At 47.3% G+C, this 22,013-nt stretch overlaps 1 protein-coding gene across 1 annotated transcript in view; it reads left to right on the top strand.

Moving 5' to 3' along the window:
* Positions 1-4,264: 4,264 nt before the first annotated feature.
* The window catches only part of LOC136522592 (helicase and polymerase-containing protein TEBICHI), a 46,197-nt gene continuing 28,448 nt past the window's right edge, over positions 4,265-22,013 (top strand). Inside the window, 15 exon segments of the mRNA XM_066516398.1 lie at positions 4,265-4,392; positions 4,475-4,794; positions 4,893-5,046; positions 5,138-5,206; positions 5,294-6,244; positions 8,838-8,902; positions 9,047-9,152; positions 9,227-9,427; positions 10,639-10,836; positions 17,858-18,019; positions 18,114-18,353; positions 18,570-18,782; positions 18,923-19,261; positions 19,263-19,274; positions 19,349-19,501. Coding sequence (XP_066372495.1) covers positions 4,357-4,392; positions 4,475-4,794; positions 4,893-5,046; positions 5,138-5,206; positions 5,294-6,244; positions 8,838-8,902; positions 9,047-9,152; positions 9,227-9,427; positions 10,639-10,836; positions 17,858-18,019; positions 18,114-18,353; positions 18,570-18,782; positions 18,923-19,261; positions 19,263-19,274; positions 19,349-19,501 — 3,219 coding nt within the window. The 5' untranslated portion in view covers positions 4,265-4,356.

A 22,013-nucleotide genomic window follows, 5' to 3' on the forward strand; every position in this document is an offset into this window, starting at 1 on the left:
CTAGATGATGTTTCTGTAAGAAGGCTGAACAAGTTCCAATATGCTCCACTAGGACCATGGTAAACCCTACTCTTGTTTGATTCACCCTCTGCAGAGTTAATCTCTTGAAGCCTGCCTTTTAACACTATCGTTTCTTGTTCTGCATTGTCCATGTATTTAACTATTGATATGAAGCATGCCTTGAACCATATATCTGCGCACAAATGCTATTCTTGTTTGGAAATTAGTTTACCTTTTCATCTTCACGATGGTCTCTTTGAAACTTCAAATGAATCAGGTGATTCTATCTGGTGTTCCTCAGTAGAATCTTCACCATTGCTATGTATACACTGTCTTCTGTCATCGCTAATTGTATGTGAAATCAACGCAAAGTGACCAGCTCCATTAATGAGGATTTGTTATGAAGGACTTGTGGTTATGATTGATGGTCCATTTGGCATGCTAGAAGCAATTATATATATCTAGGCCTTTTGTATATCATATCACCAATAGATGCTGTCAAATGGCATGCTGGCATCTCTTGGAGGTGCATTTGGTTTGATGGATATCCTCATGGAAAAGCGATGTTTGGTTCGCGTACGAGTTGGATATAGATATAGATGTTGGTATCCCTGCCACCAAAAAATTGCCTGGCGAGTTCATACATGTTTTGTAATATTTGTCATTAGTAAAAAAATTAAGGATTATTGGTATGTTATATTTTTACTTAGTAATTATGATGGCAATATTATATTTGATAAGTGTGAATATGCATGTTTTGTATGCCAATTGGGTAATAGCGGTGCTAATTAACATATTTTACTTGTAATTAGTAATTATCATAACAAAATGAGTATTAGTGCATATTTATTAGTGTATAATTGGTTGTTATTTTTTAAATAATATAGATACAACCATATTCTTATTCATCTAACAAACGAAAAAATGGTTTACCCTATCCATCTAACCAAACAAGCAACATGGATAACCATATCTAGAAATTCAATCAATTGCTTGTCACACATTCATCGACATCTAGACTGCTTGCTCATCCCACCATGGCATTGGGTGTCTTCTGCGCTAGCCTTGTGCGAGCATTGCCGCGTTGAGACCATGCCCATAGAGCCACACCAAGCACGCCTAGTCCTATGCCTTCTTAATTGAGCCCTGCGTATGTCTACACTCCTTGAGTAAACACTGCCATTGGTCATTTTCTCCTTGTAGCTGCTAGTGTTTGTGGCTCCCTTAGGTTTCCAACAAGTTCCTCTAAGTGATTGCAATGAAGCTTGTGGCTTGTAAGCAAGAGTGGGCGGATTTGGGCCTAGGGTTGGGCAGGCGGGAGGGAGGGAGGGGGGAGGCTGCAACCTTAGGCACGACCTAGGTTTTTTGGAACAAACTAGCCCATCTAGTACCTCCAATGGCCTAGCTCAACACAACCACCGCTTTATCCAATCTAGCCCCTTCTGCCTTTCTCCTAGATGATTGACACTACTTTCATGATTCGACCTCACTCCCATCATCAACTGCTTGTGCCTCGTGTCTTCTCTCCAACTTCGTGCCTTTGTCCGCGAGGCCGTGTTCAAGCCACAGAGACGGAGACAATATTCTAAATGAACCATTAATCCGTTGTGAGCTCAAGAACACCTCCCACTCATTCCCAAGCTTGATTGTTCGTCCAAATTGAAATTAGGGAGAGATCTAGTATATTTGCTTAGTTAATTTCCATCTAGCGGCACTAGTTCATCGTTGGAGTAGCGATACTGTAACTGTTATCTAGTGCCACTTGCGTGATCTAACATTGCATAGGTTTGTGTGACCTTGCCAACTAGAATTGTGTAAGGGAACTTCTACTAGCTCGGCACCTTAGGATCACCTTGCATAGGATCTTTGATAAGGTGCTTATGATAAATAGAAGTGTGTAGTCTTGGCTAGATCGAATAGTTTAATTCTATATTAAATTCATCTAGCTGACATAATTAAGTTTAGAAAATACTATTTACTTATTGAATACCAAGGGGTTACCTAAACCATTGGATTAGAACCTTGATAGTACATTTAACCCCTGACTGATCCTCCTAATCTACTAGGGGCTCGGGAGCAACACATGTCATGTGTGCTCGTGTGCACACCCTGCACTATTACACTGTAATAGATCTGTCCAATTTATAACAACTCAAGTATCATTACCATTGCTAAGAACATTGGCATGCTCACACTTCAACCCATATAAAGCCGATAGTCCGTGGACCTTGATAATCTACTTTACAACCAAGATCGCACTCGATTAAGCAAAAGCAAATCACATACATAGAGTTTGCAGTGAAATAATATTACAAAACCAAGTTCACAAATAAATAATATAATACCAATTTTCCAAATTCGATAAGTTATATTGATATAGTTTTGAAATGGTTACAAACCATAAGTTCGAAATACAATGCTACCTTTAACAACATCCTCTAAGCAAAAGCAAAAATGAGATATATAGAATATTAGTCGAGCCCACTAGCACCTTATTCATGACCCTCAACAAGGGCAAGAATAGCACCTAAGATATAGTGGTTCACCTGTAACTCTGAGTACTCGAGTGTACTCACTAAGACTTACCCGACATAGAGTAAATAAAAGAGACACCAAAGGATATGCAAGGCTTTTATTGTGGAGCAAGCTTGACAATAAGACTTTAGAAAAGGGCTTACTAATATGAGGCCTAACTTTCAATATTTTAGTGATGAGAGTCCTTCGTTAGCTTGGTTGACCTTGAAAGTCAAGGCCGCAGTCGTGTGCCCCATCCTGTAGTGGGTGGGGCCGTACGTCCGTCCCGTCGGGCCATATTTGGACAGTGGGCTACCGTACCTATCGTCACCATCAGGCGGTCCTATCTTGTCTGTGGCGTGGTGCAGGTATGGCACCTACTCTGAGGCAGCTATCCCTTCGGTCCTGGTTGGCTGAGCAGGCGTGCCTGTCCCTCCCCTCCTTCCTAGAGGTGAGGATAGTCGTACTTGGTGGAGCTCGACCCCTCCCCTCCTTCCTAGAGGTCAGGATAGAGGAGAGGTCGTGCGGCACCGCGCGGCGCGTGGCGAAGGGAGAGAGAAGAGGTCATGGCCAACTCCCTATCTTAGTACTTGGCCTAGCCCTACACAACTTGATTGGGCCATGCTCACTTGGGCTTGTACTAACTTGTTTGTCGTGGGCCGCCTAACTAATCGGTGTCTTGAGATACCCGAGCTATCATAACCCGGCAGTCTCCAACCTGATGATTAATGTTTTTTTGACCAACTTATATAAATAATTCAAAATCAAATAGGTCTAAATTGCTGAATTTTATTTGCTTCCTTTATTTTTGGTAATAAAGTAATAATACTATAGTTGATTTTACTAATATCAACTTTATGACTATGGAAGAAAAAACAATTGGATACCCTATGTGGAAATTCTGTGAGAGCACGTTTAAAGAAAATCCATATGCAGAGCTGTTTTGTCAAATGAGTCACCAAAATAAGTTTAGCTTCGCTGAGAAAGTTGCTTGTGAAGTCAAACCCCCTAAAAATAGCTTCACTAGAAGCTGAGCTATGTCAAATAGGCCTTAATGTTTATGTATCATTAATAATTTTAAATTATTATTAGAAGTTATATAAATATACTATTAAATAGTTCAATAAATCATTAGTAATATCAAAATTAAATTAAATAATTAGTCACTAGTCATAGTCATGGAGAGGAAACTTCCAAATAGATTTATTATGCCTTTCTTCGCGAATACAGATAAAGAATAATCTAACTCGGATAGAGAAAAACATTTAAAACGAATTTAAAATATATCCATTTAGTAGAAATAAATATAAATATAAATATTCATATTATAATTTTTGTAGCAAATACAAATATTGAATAATTTAGATATCCAATTTTATTAGGCGAACTGCGCAAACTACCATGGGCCTGTTGGTCGTCGCTGGCGTCGTTGTGGATGTTTGATCTAGGGATTAAAGTTTAGTCCGTGTCACATTGAACGTTCGGATACTAACTAGAAGGTCTAAACATAAGCTAATTATAAAACTAATTGCAAAAGCTAGACTAATTAGCGAGACAAATCTATTAAACCTAATTAGTTCATGATTAGCACATATTTATTGTAGCACCACATTAACAAATCATTGAGTAATTAGGCTTAATAGATTCGTCTCACAAATTAGTCTTAATCTATGCGATTAGTTTTATAATTATTCTATATTTAATACTCAAATGAGTGTAAAAAACCTTTGGGCTAAAGTTTAACGGGGCCTTAACCAGTTCCTCTGCAACCTTTCCCCTCCGCCGCTCCGCGGCTATGCTTCAAAAGAAACTGAACACCTCTCCGGAAACTTTCCCTCCGCAATGGCGTCGGGCTCGTCTCTCCCCCAAATCGACCAGGTAAAACCCTAACCTAGTTCCTCGCCCATTCGCCTCCTCGCCTCCAAGCGCTAATTCTCCCCGCGATCCGGCTCCACCGTAGTTCTTTCCGGCCAAGAAGCGGAGGCCCTCGTCGCGCAAGGACGAGTCGCCGCGACCCGGGACGCAGCATGAGAGCCCCGGCGGCGCCAAGGGGTCCCTGGAGGCGTACCTCGTCCGTTCGCCTTCCACCCGTGCCGCGGCGGCGGCATCGGCGGTCCCCGTGTGCTCGCCCAGTGGCGGGGACCCTGGCGCCAGGCGGAGCCTCTCGGCCGCAATGGATGTCGATGTCGGTTCCTCGGCTCCGGTGGTGGCGGTGGTAGGTGACGAGGCAGACTTTGATCTCAGGAGGAGCACGGCGGACTTCTTGTCCCATTCCTGCAGGTGAGCGCGCTCAGTGTGAAACGTAAGGGGAGTTATATAGTATATTTGTGCCAAGAACTGTTCTTTTGCAAATTACGGGTGTAATCTTGTTGCTCCAGTGGTATCCTGCCTTTGAGGGGTGACTGTGATTACAGCGAGCAGTGGGGGATGAAGCAGAAGCGGAGTGCGACCCAGTCATTCTTGGTTCCTTGTGACAATGACTATGCCAAGAAGCAGCGAGTTGCCCATTGTGGTGGCTTGGAGGCTCTAAAGGTTGGACCAAGATACACTATCTTTCCATCCTTAGCGTCATCATGTAATAAGTGATTTCATGAGTTTCAACTCTTAGTTTGGTTCTTTGCAGGAGTTGGATGATAATGTGGCTTCCATGAAGCAATGCATCAATCACCATGGTGGCTCAGAGGCTATGGAGGTTCGGTTATGCCTGAACAAGTCAAATCTGGAACCGTTTCTTTATTTTTCTTTTTTCCTTTTGAACTTTTCATTATGTTCTTTTCAGCAGGAACCTTTTGAGGGGGAACAGGTGAGTTGTGTTGGGTTTTCGGCCTTGCAAAGATGTAGCTTTACCCCAAGTACTGCACAGAGAAAAGTTGGGTTTTCTCTAGCCCCTGTGGAAACCCTAAAGTCTGTATCGAGGAATTCCCTTACTTCACCTGGGGAGGAGTTCTGGAATGCAGCAATTGAACTCGCTAACGGGATATCTGCCCAAGCTGATAAGGTCCGTGGAAGGCCTGAATTTGATGCAGCAGAAGACAAGTCATCTTGTGCAGTAGCAGTATGCTCTAAGACTCTTTGTAGATCAGGAAGGGATGAACTTGACTGTCAAAATACAGTAGGAAGCAATGATACACATCATATGGAGAAATTGTCAAATAAAGTTGAATCACTGGCAGTAAACAGTCAGCATATAATTAATTCTCCTTTGCCTGTGAAGCAGCTGGATTTCTTTCATGAGGATGATATTAAAGTTTCATGTTCAAAATTTGAAGCAAAAGGCAGCTATGAAGCTTGTAATGCACAAGCAGACCATGTTCCATTGAAAGACAGTGGCCTTCTAGGAAAGGAAAATCTCAAAGACCCTGTGGATGTGATGAAGAAAAGTGCTAATAATTTGCACACTGATTCTGCAGCCATGAGATGTCAGGGTGTATTCAAGTCAACAATTGAAGGGAAGGTTCACCCAACTCAAGAGGGTGAAAGAGATTCTCATCTTATTAGGAGAGATCTCAATCAGCCAACCCACAATGAAAATAAATCACTTGCTGCATATTCAAATAATTGCAAGACTTGGATAGATTCCAAGAGTAAATTTGCTTCTGAGGAAGTGGAAGCTAGCACACCCACTAGCTCCATTCCTCTGAAGGATCACTCAAAGCTATCAAGTTGGCTTCCTCCTGAACTTTGTGCTATGTACATGAAAAAAGGCATTTCAGAGCTGTACCCTTGGCAGGTTAGGATTCTTTTCCCTAATTATCTTTTTAATAAATCTCTGGCAGCTAGCTTTCTTTCACTTGACCATTTTTGCCTGTGTTGGAAAATTTCTCCAGCAAAGTGTTGCAAACTACTGCTGCCCTCTCTACTAGTAGGCTTACCAATTATTTTTGCCCATAAGCTAAGCTTCTTTAGTATTTGTATCGTAATAAGTATGTCTCCAAAACAAGTACTTAGTATGTCAAGTGGTGTAGATGCCAATTATATGGTAACGGATTCATATGAAAAGCTTAAGTTTTCTTTTGTATTGCTACCACCACATTTTATTTTTTCACCCTTTTAATATTTTTTGCTTCCTTTTTCTCGAATACTGTAGTGCTCTCTTAGATCTGTCTCAAGGCCTGTTTGGTTTGTGCCCCCACTGTGCTAAGCCAAAATTTGGCCACAGAAGAAACCCGGACATGACCAAATTTAGGCAAATACAAGATAATTGGAGCCAAGTAAAATTACATAAATAGCTACCTAATATTAAAAGAAATAGTGTTTCTTCTTCTTGTCGCCCCCCTCCACCCAATGACAGGTGGGTCCAAGCTGCTCCTGCGTGTCTCTTATAGCTGGTCAGGACTCCGCTCGCTAAGAGCCATTTGTTCATGATTGAATAGCCAGTGTGAGTTGGCCGCCATCTCCGAAGCCATGTTTTCTGACCTAGGGTGGAGGTCCTTGTGGGACGCACGTGTGTTAGTGGGTAAGGCCGAATGTGGTCTGCTTCTTGGAGTTGTATTTTGTTTCTTCTAATATATGCCGTTCGGTTGCATAGGATAGGCTGAAAGAGGAGTTTGGGGCCAAATGAAGTTTTAGTTATTATGGGCTTAGTTCTACAATTTTTTAGAGCACTGTTTTAAATATATGCGAATAAATATTATTGCCTAACAATGGTGCTAATTCATGTATAAAAATTAAGTTTTGGGATATGTTTATTGGGCTAGGGCATGCTAGGGGGTTTTCTCCCGTTGCAGCGCATGAGCATGTCTGCAAGTAGTTCTAAAGCCACCTTGTATGTGAAATGTGGGTCCTATGTGTCAATAAAGTTTTCAGCGTTCATTATAATCAATATGTGGATCTTGATTGTTGATCAAATTGCTAGAAATATAGTGGTTCAAACAGATATACAAACTGGAGCTACAGTTAGTCAATATACTAATCACTTTGAGTATGGGTATCAAACATAGGCTGTGTTTGGTTCAGCTTCTGAAAAGTGCTTCTGCTCTGCTTTCGCGTATTACAATTTAACCAGCAGCTTGGACCTACTTTTGGCTTTCAGCTTTTTGCTTTCCCAAATGGTTGGAAACAGAAAGACGTTTACAGCTTTTTCAAGGGAGAGAAAGAAAGGGGTAGGCTTCATAGTTGTTTCAACCAAACAACATATCTTTTTCACAGCGCATAGCTCACATCAGCTTTTCCATATCTCACAGCTCACAACAGTTTTTCCATAGCTCTGTTGAACCAAACAAACCCATAATTGCTTTTTGTTTGGACCTACCAGCTAACTACACATCATAGGGACGTAACCTTTGGCTCCCTGGGAAAACTTGGGCGAGTAATTCAGCCATCCTGCAATGGCGTTCTACAAATGTCTCGGCTTGTCAAATTTTGTTTGGGCCAGCCAAAATTTGACCTCCACCGTGGGCTCAACTCTCTGATCATATTGGGCGCTTGGATCATATGGGACCACCGGAACCGTTGTTTTTTTATGGTATGACCCCTAGTGTTTCTCAAGCCCTGATTGTGGCAGGAGAAGAGCGTCGGCTTTGGTCTATGGCAGGGGCTAGAGGAATCTTTTTGTTGACTGTCCCCATGGCCGTGTCTTGAGTGCTGTTTTTTAGATGGTTCATTCTATGTCCTCTTTTTAATGGGGGCGTTTGTAACTATTAAATGTGGCGTTTGTGGTGTGTGTTGTAACTCGGTTCCTGTCCCAATTTCTTCTTAATATAATGAAGCGCATCTCTCTTGTGTTTTCGAATTTTTTTTTTACCTCTAACCAAGTGGTTGCCAGATTGTTGGGGCATGGCCAAATTTTGGTCTGGCATCCTGGGTTCTCAAACTAAACATCTCCTGAATATCCTTGTTTTATCCATGATCATTTATGCATTTGTTTCCACCTTCTGTGTAGACATGCTTTTTTTGCGGGTATTTGTGTGGTTGCACATTCTCATAAGTTGCAATTGTTACTCACCTTGGTGTCAGTGAGTTAGTCTATGGTTTGGCTGCTTTGATAACCAAAATAAACGTGAATGGTTTAGGTCCATCGGCGTATGAAAATGTGTACATGTGCACAATGATCTGACGGTGTCCACAGGAGTTAACACAAAAATATTATTATCGAAATTTTAATATTTAATGTTGGCTGCAAACTTTTGTCAACTCAGCTGTATCTGTGATTTGTTCAGTATTGTCCTCCATCCTTTTTGTCATTAAGTATCAGGGAGTTCGTAAATAAATTAGTTTTCAAGAATGTTATGGTGAAAAATAATATTGTTCCTTTCTTTAAATATAATCCTTGCTTGCAACTCGTATTGATTGTCCTTTGGGCTATGTTCCCATGTCCATTGCAGGTTGAATGTTTACTTGTGGAAGGTGTCTTGGACAAAAGGAATCTTGTGTATTGTGCATCCACGAGGTGCTTGCAGATCTTTCATGTCTGTTCATACGTGGACATGCCTGCACACTTCACATTCTCAGATGCCTACTGTTTTTTTTTTCAAGTTTCTCTTCTATGTTCTATCTAATCTTATGTGTATCTTTTTTGTTGTTAAATTTGCAGTGCTGGTAAAAGTTTTGTCGCTGAAGTTCTGATGTTGAGGCGGATACTGTCAAGTGGGAATATGGCAATTCTTGTCCTTCCCTATGTGTCAATATGTGCTGAAAAGGTTTTTAAATATTTATACAGCTTTGGAATGGTCTGAAACATACTCGTGTTTGATTATTCATTTAACTTTTACAGGCTGAACATCTTGAACAACTTCTTGAGCCACTGGGTAGGCATGTCCGTAGCTTCTACGGGAACCAGGGGGGAGGTTCACTTCCTAAAGATACTGCAGTTGCTGTATGTACCATAGAGAAGGCAAACTCTTTGGTAAACAAGTTGTTGGAGGATGGCCGCCTCTCTGAACTTGGTATAATTGTCATAGATGAACTTCATATGGTAAGCTTGTCTAAAACCGAAGTGCTGCTCAGAACATCCTCTCTTTGCTTTAAACCTTTTGTTGTTGGTACTTTCATGGTTATTCATACTGCACCTATTTTGTAATGCAAGTCCATTGCCTTGGGAACTGTCATTTCAGCAAGCATTGAGAATACTAATGTAATTATTCTAATATTTCTATTCTTTGCCCTCTTTTAATAGCGTGTACGAGATTATTGCCATTTAGTGAGGATATTTGTTGGCCTGTTGTTAGCTATTAGTGCCCCTTGGCCAGTGTGCGTTGTGGAATTGGATTTGTTTTATGAAACAGATGGAGCACTACAGACCTGGTACTATCTGGGATCTCAGAGTAGTGTGTATGCGTTTTGTATGACGCTCTTCAATTAATCCAATGATACACAACTCTCCTGCATGTTCAAGAAAAAAATGATGTACTAGCATTGTAAGTAGTAGAGGTTTTATCATAGCTAACTAAGAGCACTACAAATTCTGGTATAGGTGTATGTGGTATTGGTGTACTGTATACATCAATCAGAACTTCAAATTGGATTTGGCCTGCTCTCTCTTCTCTGCACCTGGGCCGGTTGGGAGTGAATTTGGCCCAACGCCTAGGTCCATCGATCTAGTCCAAGTGATGTACCTTTATCCCTACTGCATCACTGTTTATTTTTTTTTGGGTGTTCTTTTTTTGTTCAATGTTTGGGATGGTTAGTCATCACCCATCTTATCTTAATCTAGTAATCTTATGTGTTACTTTACCTGTTACCTGAGTTTCCATATTGTTAGGTCATAATCATTAAGAGCAATTTGTAAATAAGAAAGGTTTGTCATTCTTGACAATTGTCAGTAAACAAGAAACAACAAAGAAAAGTGCCATTGATCCTGGCGCTCAATGAATTCTGGCAGCATAATGCAAATCAAATAGGAAGCATTCGACGTTCCTCAGGGCTTCCCTCATAGATTTGTAATATTGGGCCCAGGACCAATAGCCTACCAGCTCGCCATTCGGCTAAAGCTCTATGACAGTATTACTATGCACCAGCCCCTACTTAAGGAAGCATATAGCGTTGCATCTTTACCTGTTTTTATTTACCTTACCCATGCCCCTGAATTGGTCCTTTCTTCCTTTCTCCTTTGACTTAATTTGTCGAACATAATGTAATATATAGTTTAAACTTGTTAAGATCTCCAATTATGCAATTACATTATAGGTTGGTGACCAACACAGAGGGTATCTTTTAGAGCTGATGCTCACAAAGCTTCGATATGCTGCTGGTGAAGGGACTTCACAGTCATCTAGCGGAGAAATTTCAGGCTCTAGCAGTGGGAAGATGGCAAGTCACGGGTTGCAGATAATTGGTATGAGTGCTACTATGCCCAACATCGCTGCGGTAGCTGATTGGCTTCAAGTAAGATATTTATTTCTCCTAATTTTATATACTTAATGAAGGGATGCTTTATTTGTGTGAAACAACATTACTAACCCACAGAAGTTCAACTTAGCATTGTAGTTCATTTACCATATTTGAAAAAAAGGAAAGTTAACCTGTATCATTGAGCCAAGATCTGATAAGATGATAATTAGTTCAGAGGCACCTGATAAATATGTGAGCAATTGAACTTCCTAATCTTAGTTATATTTTCTTTCATCAACTTTTTAAGGCATTTTTTTGCTGTCTTTCTTCAAACCTGTAGCCTAACATGGATATCTTCATCAATGTTATCGGATCGTATGATCGAGGCTAGTTCTATGACCACGGATCAGACGACTAATCACTATTAGTCGTTGATCGGGGTCGATTAGTCGGTCTAGTCGGCTAGTCGAACATTTATTCGTCCATGTGCCTAGATGACCTGATCAACCATGCAGAGCTAGTATCCATCGCTACTCGTCTCCTCCGTGTTGCCCCTTCTTCCTCTGCTTCCCCTCGCCGTCGATGGAGCGTGCTGCCGGAGCGCGGGGTCGCAAGGAAGGCGATGATGGGGCATTCTCTTCCTCTTCCTCCTTGTGCTCGTCGGCTCTATCAAGCTCCTCTCCACCATGGTATTGTGAAGCTGCTCCTCCCGGTGGAGGGCCTCTGGATCCTGGATCCGCCAATCTTTGGGCCAAACCTTCTCCGGTTGGGCCTATGGTGGCCGCGCGGTGGCGGTGCAGCTGTCCCCTCACCCTCTCATGGCACTTCGCTTGGCTTTGGTGGGTGGTGCCTAGATCCACCGCCACTTTAGCGGGATCGGGCGTCTCCCAGGCGGGGAAGGGTGAATCTACGGAGGGCGGTGGCCCTTGTGCCGCCGGCTTCGTCTTCGAGCATGGCTGGGTGCTTCTCGGCTCCGGCGCTTCTCGGCTCCGGCGCTAGGTCAACTTCGGCTTGCGAGCAGCATGTGGCCCGTGGCGGGTGTGGAGTGGGTGATGGATAAGTCTCTGTGTAGGTCTTTGTGGGGCAGCAGCAGCATGGTGGTATTGCTGCCCATCAAGGACAGCATCCTTGACTGGAGGACAGCATCTTAGCATCTAGGACTAGCATCTAGGACAACATCTAGGACTAGCATCTAGGATAGCATCTAGGACAACATCTTGGCATATGCTTGGCTGACTAGCAGCCTATAAATATGTATCCCCAACCCCTCAGGTTGACATGGCATTTGGAAATAAGCGACTAAAATTGTCCCAACTCCTAGTGTCATCCTCTTTCGATGAGAGTAAGAATTCTGCTACTACCAAGAGTAAGAATTCAGCGACTAACAACTGGTATCAGAGCCGTACTATCCTGTAGCCTGAACATCTCCTGCTCATCTCCTTTCCCAGCCGCGCAATAGCTCCAGCTGGGAGCAGCAGCAGCTCCGGCCGCTCCTGCTCACTCCTCTCCCTCTGCGCTCGTCAGAAGCAGCCCTCTCCCCACGCAGCAGCCCCCCGGTAGTGCGTCATGTCCGCAGGGCAGTCTCAGCGCTCGGTCACCTCGAGCAAGCGGCGTTGGTAGGAGGCCGAACTTGCCGCGGCAGAGGAACACGAGCGAGCGGCGGCAGAGACCGCTGCGGCGGCGGCAAGGGCGTCGAGGCTGGCAGCGGCGGAGCTGGCAGCAGCTAGAGCGGAGGCGGCGGATGCAGCGCGCGTGGCGGCAGCAAAGGTCGAGGCTCTGCGCGGCAGCATCAGTAGCTCCGTTTCTGCTGACGACAGCGCCGACGCAGACCTCGAGCTGCTGGGGAGGGAGGCAGCGGGAGCGCGAGCGGCGCAGTGGGCAGCCGCGAACGCTCATGAGCGCGGCGGCAGCCCAGACAGGCGCGGACGCGCCGGCGGCGTTCCTGGAGGAGGCGCGCACGGCGGTGGCGCTCTTGGAGGAGGTGCGCACGACAGTGGCGCTCCTGAAGGAGGCGCACACGGCGGTGGCGCTCCAGGAGGAGGCGCGCACGGCAACGGTGGCAGACGGGTCAATGGAGAGCGCGGCCTTCACAGGCAGCGTGGCTCTCCCCGGATCGGTACCGTGGTTACCATGGGCTCCAGGTTGTTGTCAGGGACGTCGGCCCCGGTGGTGGGTGGCCTACCCTCACTAAGACCAACTACGTCGAGTGGGCTGCGGTGATGAGGGTAAAGCTCCAGGTGCGGCACATGTGGGAGGCAGTCCGGTACGGCGACGTCGACTACGACCAGGATCGACGGGCGCTGGATGCCCTCATCGCTGCAGTCCCGTTCGAGATGCAGTTCTCGCTTACCAACAAGCGGACTGTCAAGGAGGCTTGGGACGCCATCGCTGCGGCACGCATCGGCAGCGACCGCGCCCGCAAGTCCACACTGCAGGCACTTCGCAAGGAGTGGGAGAACCTGGCCTTCAAGCCTGGTGAGGACGTTGATGACTTTGCTCTCCGTCTCAACACTCTGTTGCAGAAGATGGTGCAGTTCGGCGATGACACCTACGGCGAGGAGAGAGCTGTCAAAAAGCTCTTCCGCTGCGTCCCCGAGAAGTACAAACAGATGGCTCGCTCGATCGAGTCCCTGCTGGATCTCTCCACGATGTTGATCGAGGAGGCGATAGGTCGCCTCAAGGTCGTCGACAGCGATGAGCCACAGTCTCTCTCGGGGCCCGTCACCACTGGCGGGAAGCTCCTCACTCGGGAGCAGTGGGCTGCCTGCCAAGGTGACCGGAAGAAGAGGGAGCCTTCTACCGCGACAGGCGGCCGCAAGCGTGGCAAGCCGCGCAAGGCGCACAGAGACGCCCAGGCTGGGGCGCGAGGATGTGCCGAGGGTGATGGCCGCGGAGGCGCCCAGGGCGGCGCCGCCGGCAAGCACAAGTCGGCACGAGACGACACGTGCCGCAACTGCGGCCAGCTTGGCCATTGGGCCAAGGACTGTCGACAGCCACGACGCGGCCAGGCCCACGTCGCATAGGCGGAGGAGTCGGCTCTGTTCATGGCACATGCAAGCATCGAGCTACCTCCAGCGGCACCGACCGCAGCGGCTCTCCACCTTGACGAGCCAAAAGCACACGCCCTCCTCGGCGACGGCTCCGGCAACGACAAGACTGACGGGTGGTGCCTCGACACCGACGCCACCCATCACATGACCGGTCGACGGGAGTTCTTTACCGAGCTTGACTCTAGCGTCCGAGGCTCCGTCAAGTTTAGGGATGCCTCCGGCGTGGAGATCAAGGGCGTCGGCTCCGTCATCTTCACCGCCGTGTCTTGTGAGCACAGACTGCTCATCGGAGTCTACTACATCCCCGCGTTGAGGAACTCCATCATCAGCTTGGGATAGCTGGATGAGAACGGTTCGCACGTGGTGGTTGAGGATGGAGTCATGAGGATTTGGGATCGCCGTCGCCGCCTTCTTGCCAAGGTATCCAGAAGCGCAAATCGACTCTACGTCCTTAACGTGCAGGTGACACAACCCCTCTGTCTCGCTGCTCGTCGGGATGACGAGGCGTGGCAGTGGCACGAGCGCTTCGGGCACCTTCACTTCGAGGCCCTGAAGCGGCTCAGTGCCACGGAGATGGTGCGAGGCCTGCCGTGCCTCGACCATGTGGAGTAGCTCTGCGACGTCTGCGTGCTGACGAAGCAGAGGCGACTCCCCTTTCCCCAGCGGGCGAGCTTTCGAGCCAAGGAGAGGCTCGAGCTTGTGCACGGGGACTTGTGTGGCCCGGTGACACCGGCCACACCGGGAGGACGACGCTACTTCCTGCTGCTCGTCGATGACCTCTCCCGCTACATGTGGGTGATGGTCCTCGGCAGCAAGGGAGAGGCTGCGGACGCCATCAGGCGCTCGTAGGCTGCTGCGGAGGCGGAGTGCGGCCGCAAGCTGCGCGTGCTGCGCATCGACAACGGCGGCGAATTCACGGCGGCTGAATTCGCGTCGTACTGCGCTGATGAGGGCATTCAGCGCCACTACTCTGCGCCGTACAGCCCATAGCAGAACGGCGTCGTCGAGCGGCGCAACCAGACGGTTGTGGGGATGGCTCGGGCCCTTCTCAAGTAGAGGGGGATGCCGGCTGTCTTCTGGGGAGAGGCGGTGGTGTCGGCCGTCTACATCCTCAACCGCTCGCCTACCAAGGCGCTCGACGGCAGGACGCCGTACGAGGCTTGGCATGGGCGCAAGCCGGCGGCCTCCCACTTGCGGGTCTTCGGCTGCCTCGCGTTCGCCAAGGATCTTGGCCACATCAGCAAGCTCGACGACAGGAGCACTCCGGGAGTGTTCATCGGCTACACGGAGGGCTCGAAGGCCTACCGCATCCTCGACCCGAAGACACAGCGTGTGCGCACGGCGCGCGACGTTGTGTTCGACGAAGGGCGAGGATGGGCGTGGGACAAGGTGGTGGACGACGGCTCGGCTCCGACGTACGACGACTTCACTGTCGAGTATGTCCACTTCGAGGGAGCTGGGGGAGTAGGCAGCTCTTCTTCGACGAGCGCGTCTACCCCAGTCCCCGAGCCTCCACCGACCCCGGCGCCTGCTACTCCGACAGCACCACGCTCTCCAGCCAGGACCTCGGCTGCGATGAGTTCTTCGCCGGCTCCACCACGCTCTTCAGCCAGGACCTCGGCTGCGATGAGTTCTACTCCGACAGCGCCACGCACTCCAGCACCGACAGGCACCTCTTCGGGCACGTCTACTCCAACACCAGCTCGTGTTGAGCACAGCCCGGTTGAGCTCGCTACTCCGCTCTCTCACGACGAGGAGCGCATCGACGCGTACCACGACGGCGAGCTGTTGCGGTACCGTACGATGGAGAACCTTCTCGGCGACTAGCCGGTGCCGGGACTGGTGCCTCACGACCTGGAGGCGCAGTTGCACCTTGCGTGTGACGACGGCGAGCCTCGGTCGTTTGCAGAGGCCGAGAGACATGCGGCATGGCGCGCCGCGATGCAATTGGAGATGGATACGGTTGAGAAGAACCGCACCTGGGAGCTTGCTGTGAACCTAGGCAGGTGACAACGGTGCTCAACGTCGTATCCTTCCTGAAGGCATCGCCTAGATCCTGTGGTGCTGTGAATGTTGGTCCACATGGGACATTTACCTTGGAAGCCCCGGGTTTCGACAAGGCTGGGCTCTTTCGGGTTTACTACTTGCTTGCAGCATGTCTTTTGCTCTCCTAGGGTGGATCAATAGCGAAGTCAGAGCTGCTTTCGTTGTGGGTGCAACAAAGCTTGGCAACGATGACACATTGTGTTCACTTTCTTTGGAAGCCGGGGCTTGTTGTGAGTAGGTGGTGGCGTGTTAGGACTTTGGCCGATGTTCGCTGTGGGAAGTCAGAGCTGCTTATCACTTTCGTGTGATAAGCTCGGCAACGATGGCGTGCGGTGGGCTCCGTCGGTTGTTTGTGTGTAGGTGGGTTGCTCAGGGTTAGTTATCGGGGTTGTCGTGTTTAAGTTTTGGCCAGTTTTCCTTTGATAAACTGTGCGATGTGAGGTTTTAGCCCTGGTTTTCCTTATAAACTGGGTTAATTCTATTTCTTCTTAATTGAGAGGCGGAGCTCCTACCATTGTGTTAAAAAAATGACCTGATCGACCATGTACATATATACTATATATTTGATGTAGATACTATATATCTGATGTAAATATATGTAAACATGGCCTTAAATTGGTAAATGGAAGAGGCAAGCAGTCAAGCACAACAGCAGCAGCAGCCTATGCCTTTGCCCAAGAACTTGGTTCAGCAGCAGCAGCACCTTCAGCTTCACCATGAACTTCTTTACACCACCCCCATCCTCTCCTTGTTCACCATGAAATGCTGCAGCTTCAAGGGGACAGTCACTGGCTTGCTGCTGCACTGCTGCTTGACTCCAGGTCCAGGCAACAAGCGCCGGTGGGGTCGGCCGAAGGCGGGAGGCGCTGGCTGGGAAGAGGCGGGAAGCACCGGCATGGGAGAGAAGGACCCGCCGGTGGAGGAGAGGCGGGCCGCGGGCCGCGGGCCACGGGCTCTTGGTGCATGCGGAGGGTGGAGTCTGGAGGAGAGGCGTGCGAGCGGCTGTTGGAGCAGTCAGCGGAGGCGGGAGAAGGGAACGTGCGCGTGCTCATAAAGCACCTGCGGCTGCTCCTCCCCGCTCCTTTCCACAACGTATATATGGTATATATATACCAAAACCTGAAGGCCACCCAAAGTGGGCCAATTTCTTCCTAGCAAAACATTTCCTTGGGCTGGCCCAACTAGTCGTCCAGACTACTTATCGGACGAATAATTGTGATTAGTCGTCGATTTGTTGGACGACTAGTTTTTTAGTCGGTCTGATCGAATCGAGAGCCTTATCGAGTCCCAGTTTACGATAAGGACGACTAATCACGACTAATTGCGATTGGTCGTGCGATCTGATAACACTGATCTTGATATCAAGTGACATTCATAGTTGTTCATTGGTTTCTTGTAGTATGCTTAGTGTGCTGGTCAAATACCAAAAGATCTGGATCACGCTATACCGGTTAATTGGTCTTCGATCTGGAAGCACTGTTATCAACTTGAATTTAAATTTTGCACAACGGAATGTAGCTTGGTTAACTAGACAACAATATATGCTACCAATTTGCAGATTTCTAGTGATAAATTTGAGTTAAAAATGAAACCTAGATCTTAAATAGCTCAGTTGGTAGAGCCTCCAGTTGAGAGGATGCCCACCTGAGCTCAAATCCAGGTGCTCGCAGGTAGTGTGAGTACATTCCTAAATGGTTCTGCGCTCCCCTCGCTTAAGGCAAAGCCATCGGGATGTCTTCTCTCTGTTGTCTTCTTTTGCACAACTAACTGAATTTTATTTTCAATTTCGAATCATGCATGATCTATATATGAGGATTTAGGTTTTCTTCATTATGAACATATTTTGCTGTCTAGTTACTTTGTTAATAGTAAGTTATTTTGTGAAGGTGCTAACTTTTGATCTGTTTGGGTAATATGAATGATTTATGTTGAATGCCTATTATAATTGATGTTTATGTTATGCTGTTATGTAATCCTAGGCTGCTCTTTATCAAACTGACTTTCGACCAGTTCCACTGGAGGAATTCATCAAAGTTGGTAATCAAATATTTGATAAAGACATGAACGTTGTTCGTGTCCTTCCCAAAGTAGCTGACCATGGTGGCAAGGATCCAGATCATATTGTTGAACTGTGTAATGAGGTAAATCTGATATTTACTCTGCAGGCCTTAGTTTTTCTCTGTTAACCACTACACTTCCGAAACAAATTGAATATCCTACTTGTGTTTGTTCCAGGTTGTTCTTCAGGGCCATTCTGTGCTTTTGTTTTGCTCCAGTCGTAAAGGCTGTGAATCAACTGCAAGACATGTTGCCAAGTTCTTGAAACTACCCTCTGTTGGATCAAGTGATGTTAGTTCAGAGTTTTCAGATGCTGCAGCTGCTATTGAGGCCTTGAGGAGGTGCCCTGCTGGATTGGATCCAATATTGGGAGAAACCCTTCCTTTTGGTGTTGCATATCATCATGCTGGTCTTACGGTATGGAAGTTATCTTCTATCTTCATAAGATACACAAAATATCAACAATAATTTTTTTTGAAGTGTACACTGCTAAATGTAATAAAGCGATGCCATTTTCACCTAACCACAACTGGGAAAGGGTGCTAGGAACTGATCTGCCAGACCATTGAGCTCACCATCTATGACCTGTTCTGTTTGATCCAACGAGCATCATCGCCTGCTGTTCTGTGGCAGGTTGAGGAGAGGGAGATTGTGGAATCATGCTACCGTAAAGGCCTTGTCCGTGTTCTGACTGCCACTTCAACTTTAGCTGCTGGTGTTAACTTGCCTGCTAGACGGGTTATATTCAGGCAGCCTAAGATAGGTCGTGATTTTATTGATGGGACTCGCTATAGACAGATGGCTGGCCGTGCTGGTCGAACTGGAATAGACACAAAAGGAGAAAGTGTAAGCTACAATATCTTTGTTCCACTTTATTGTACTTAGAGAATGGTTCTGACATTTCACTAGTTCTGTTTTCATTTTATTTATTTGTGTGTAGGTATTTCTGTTTTTGTCTAATAATTTGACATTTGAAATGCATGCAGATACTTGTATGCAGGCTTGAAGAGGTCAAGAGAATTACAGGTATTATTAGAAGCAATTGCCCTCCCTTGGAGTCCTGCCTCTCAGAAGATAAAAATGGAATGACTCATGCAATTATGGAGGTTGTTGCTGGTGGGATTGTGCAAACTGCAAATGATATTCATCGATATGTGCGGTGTACGCTGCTTAACTCCACGAGACCTTTTGATGATGTCGTGAAGTCAGCTCAAGACTCCCTTCGTTGGTTATGCCATAAAAGGTTTCTTGACTGGAACCATGAGACCAAGATATACTCCGCTACTCCCCTTGGTAGAGCTGCTTTCGGAAGTTCACTCAATCCATGAGGAATCACTGGTAGCATACTTGTCTTTGCTCCTTCATTATTTCATTGCATTGTTTAATGTTACATTTTTCTGTTTCTGCTCTAGGTTGTTCTTGATGATCTTTCGAGGGCAAGAGAAGGCTTTGTTCTGGCATCTGATTTGCATTTAGTTTACTTGGTCACACCCATAAATGTAGGTCTTGAACCTGATTGGGAATTATATTACGAGAGATTCATGCAACTTGCTTCTCTTGAGCAGGTATGCAAGTTTTCCTTTTGTCCTATTGACTTGAAAGTTCATTATCAAACTGTAAGTAGAATATGCAGAAATTCAAGTTCTATCTGTACTCATTAGAAAATAGTTGAAAGTGAATTCAGAAAATATGAATTTAGTTGCTGTTGAACTAAATGTGAAGCAAAAGTGAATTGAGAAAATGTAAGTCAAAATTGTTAAGGTTGTCAAGGATATCTACTATACCTAAATAGGAGAACCCCACTAGAGGATTTTTCTGCGATTTCGTGAAGCCACGTCACCTTGGTCGACTTCTACCTCTCTTAAGTAATCATCTTCAGCTTCCGTCATATTGGTAACTGATCATAGTGCTAAAAAATAGAGATAATTCCGTGTGTGCCACTGAATGATTCTATAATTCCAGGTGTGCCACTGAATGTTTGGTCTGGACATGAGTACCATCAGAAATATTTTTATGTTCCATACGTGCCACTGCCGTCTAACAGCCGTTAAGTCAATTCCGTATGTGCCACTGAATGATTTCATAGTTCCGGGTGTGCCACTGAATGTTTGGTCTGGACATGAGTGCCATTAGAAATGTTTTTACGTTCCATGTGTGCCACTGCCATCTAACAGCCGTTAGAGTACAGCGTAAAAAGACGCTTATGCCCCTCCTTCATCTCTCCTCCTGTGACATTGCTGCTGGGCCCCACCCACCAGCCTCTGCTTTCTCCCCCATCCTCTCTCTCCCATGCTGGCCTTTTCTCCTCACCGACGGCAGCGGCCTCGCCGGCCACCACGCGTCGCGCTCATGTCCTGCAGGCCACCACCGCCGTTCCCCTCGCCGCTTCCCACGCGGTGGTCGAGATCCACAGCTCCCCCGCACCTCCATCCACAGCTCCCACGCGGATGGAGGTGCGGGGGAGCTGTGGATCTCGACCACCGCGTGGGAAGCGGCGAGGGGAACGGCGGTGGTGGCCTGCAGGACATGAGCGCGACGCGTGGTGGCCGGCGAGGCCGCTGCCGTCGGTGAGGAGAAAAGGCCAGCATGGGAGAGAGAGGATGGGGGAGAAAGCAGAGGCTGGTGGGTGGGGCCCAGCAGCAATGTCACAGGAGGAGAGATGAAGGAGGGGCATAAGCGTCTTTTTACGCTGTACTCTAACGGCTGTTAGATGGCAGTGGCACACATGGAACGTAAAAACATTTCTAATGGCACTCATGTCCAGACCAAACATTCAGTGGCACACCCGGAACTATGAAATCATTCAGTGGCACATACGGAATTGACTTAACGGCTGTTAGACGGCAGTGGCACGTATGGAACATAAAAATATTTCTGATGGTACTCATGTCCAGACCAAACATTCAGTGGCACACCTGGAATTATAGAATCATTCAGTGGCACACACGGAATTATCTCTAAAAAATACCGCCACCAACCCACCTTACCACTAGGCCATCAAGAGTTCTTTTGTCTTCGTGCGTGAAAGCTGAAACAGATATGGCCATTAGCCTTCCCACTATATATCTAAACGGGTGGGTGGGGCGCAAAGCCTCCCTCGGCAGTCGACGATTGTGGCCTCCCATGGGCGAATGGTAGCGGTGACCTCCGTGAAGCAAGCTGGGCTGCAGGTGCAGAGGTACGACAAGATGCAGATGCCTACAGCGGCCATGCGGGGGGCGATTGAGGAGGCCATGGCGAGGTCGCAGGTGGCGACGCATGCAGGAGGGGCAGTAGGAGCAAAGGGGCGGCGCCTGGCAGCATGCAGCAGTAGTCTGGAATGGCAGCGGTGGGGAGGATATGGCGACGACTCGAGAAGCAAGAACAGCACGCATGAAGCTTTGTCTTTTGTTTTAGTGCAGGTCCCGCAGCTGAACCAGGTCGGATGCGGTATTATACTATTATACGTTCAGAAACGAATAGTTGCGTGTATACTGCTATCATCCACCTAATCACCGGAACTAGCGTACACAGTCTCTGATAGCCTGCTCCTGGAACTGCAGGTCACCGCTTTAGGGTATTACTTTCTGATCATTAGTATAGAGTTTCAATAAAACTATCTGGAGTGCCTCTTAACTACTGCAGATTGATAGAGAAAGGCCAAGAGGCTTAGATTACTTGATGATGAGATTATAAGAGGGTTACATATATATAGAGAGTGGCTAAGCTAGAGAGTTAAGAGGGGGGAAGTCCGCGCGCGGGTTGTGGCGGCTCTGGGCGCGCGGGGCGGGCGCGACCCGAGGCGTGCGCGACCCGAGGCTTGCGTGCGCGAAAGGTGAAGGGGCGGGCGCTGCTCGAGGCGGGCGCCGAGAAGAGCGGTAGCAGAGGAGTCGTTAGTCTGATACCATGATAGAGAAAGGCCAAGAGGCTTAGATTACTTGATGATGAGATTACAAGAGGGTTACATATATATAGAGAGTGGCTAAGCTAGAGAGTTAAGAGGGGGGAAGTCCCAGGCAACATGCCGGGAGTCCCTAGGCAGCACACTGGGTGGAAACCCAAGAGGCAGCCGATACATAGTAAATGAGAGAGGATACA

This window comes from Miscanthus floridulus, chromosome 18, assembly GCF_019320115.1.
Source record: "Miscanthus floridulus cultivar M001 chromosome 18, ASM1932011v1, whole genome shotgun sequence".
In the NCBI taxonomy this organism is placed as follows: domain Eukaryota; kingdom Viridiplantae; phylum Streptophyta; class Magnoliopsida; order Poales; family Poaceae; genus Miscanthus; species Miscanthus floridulus.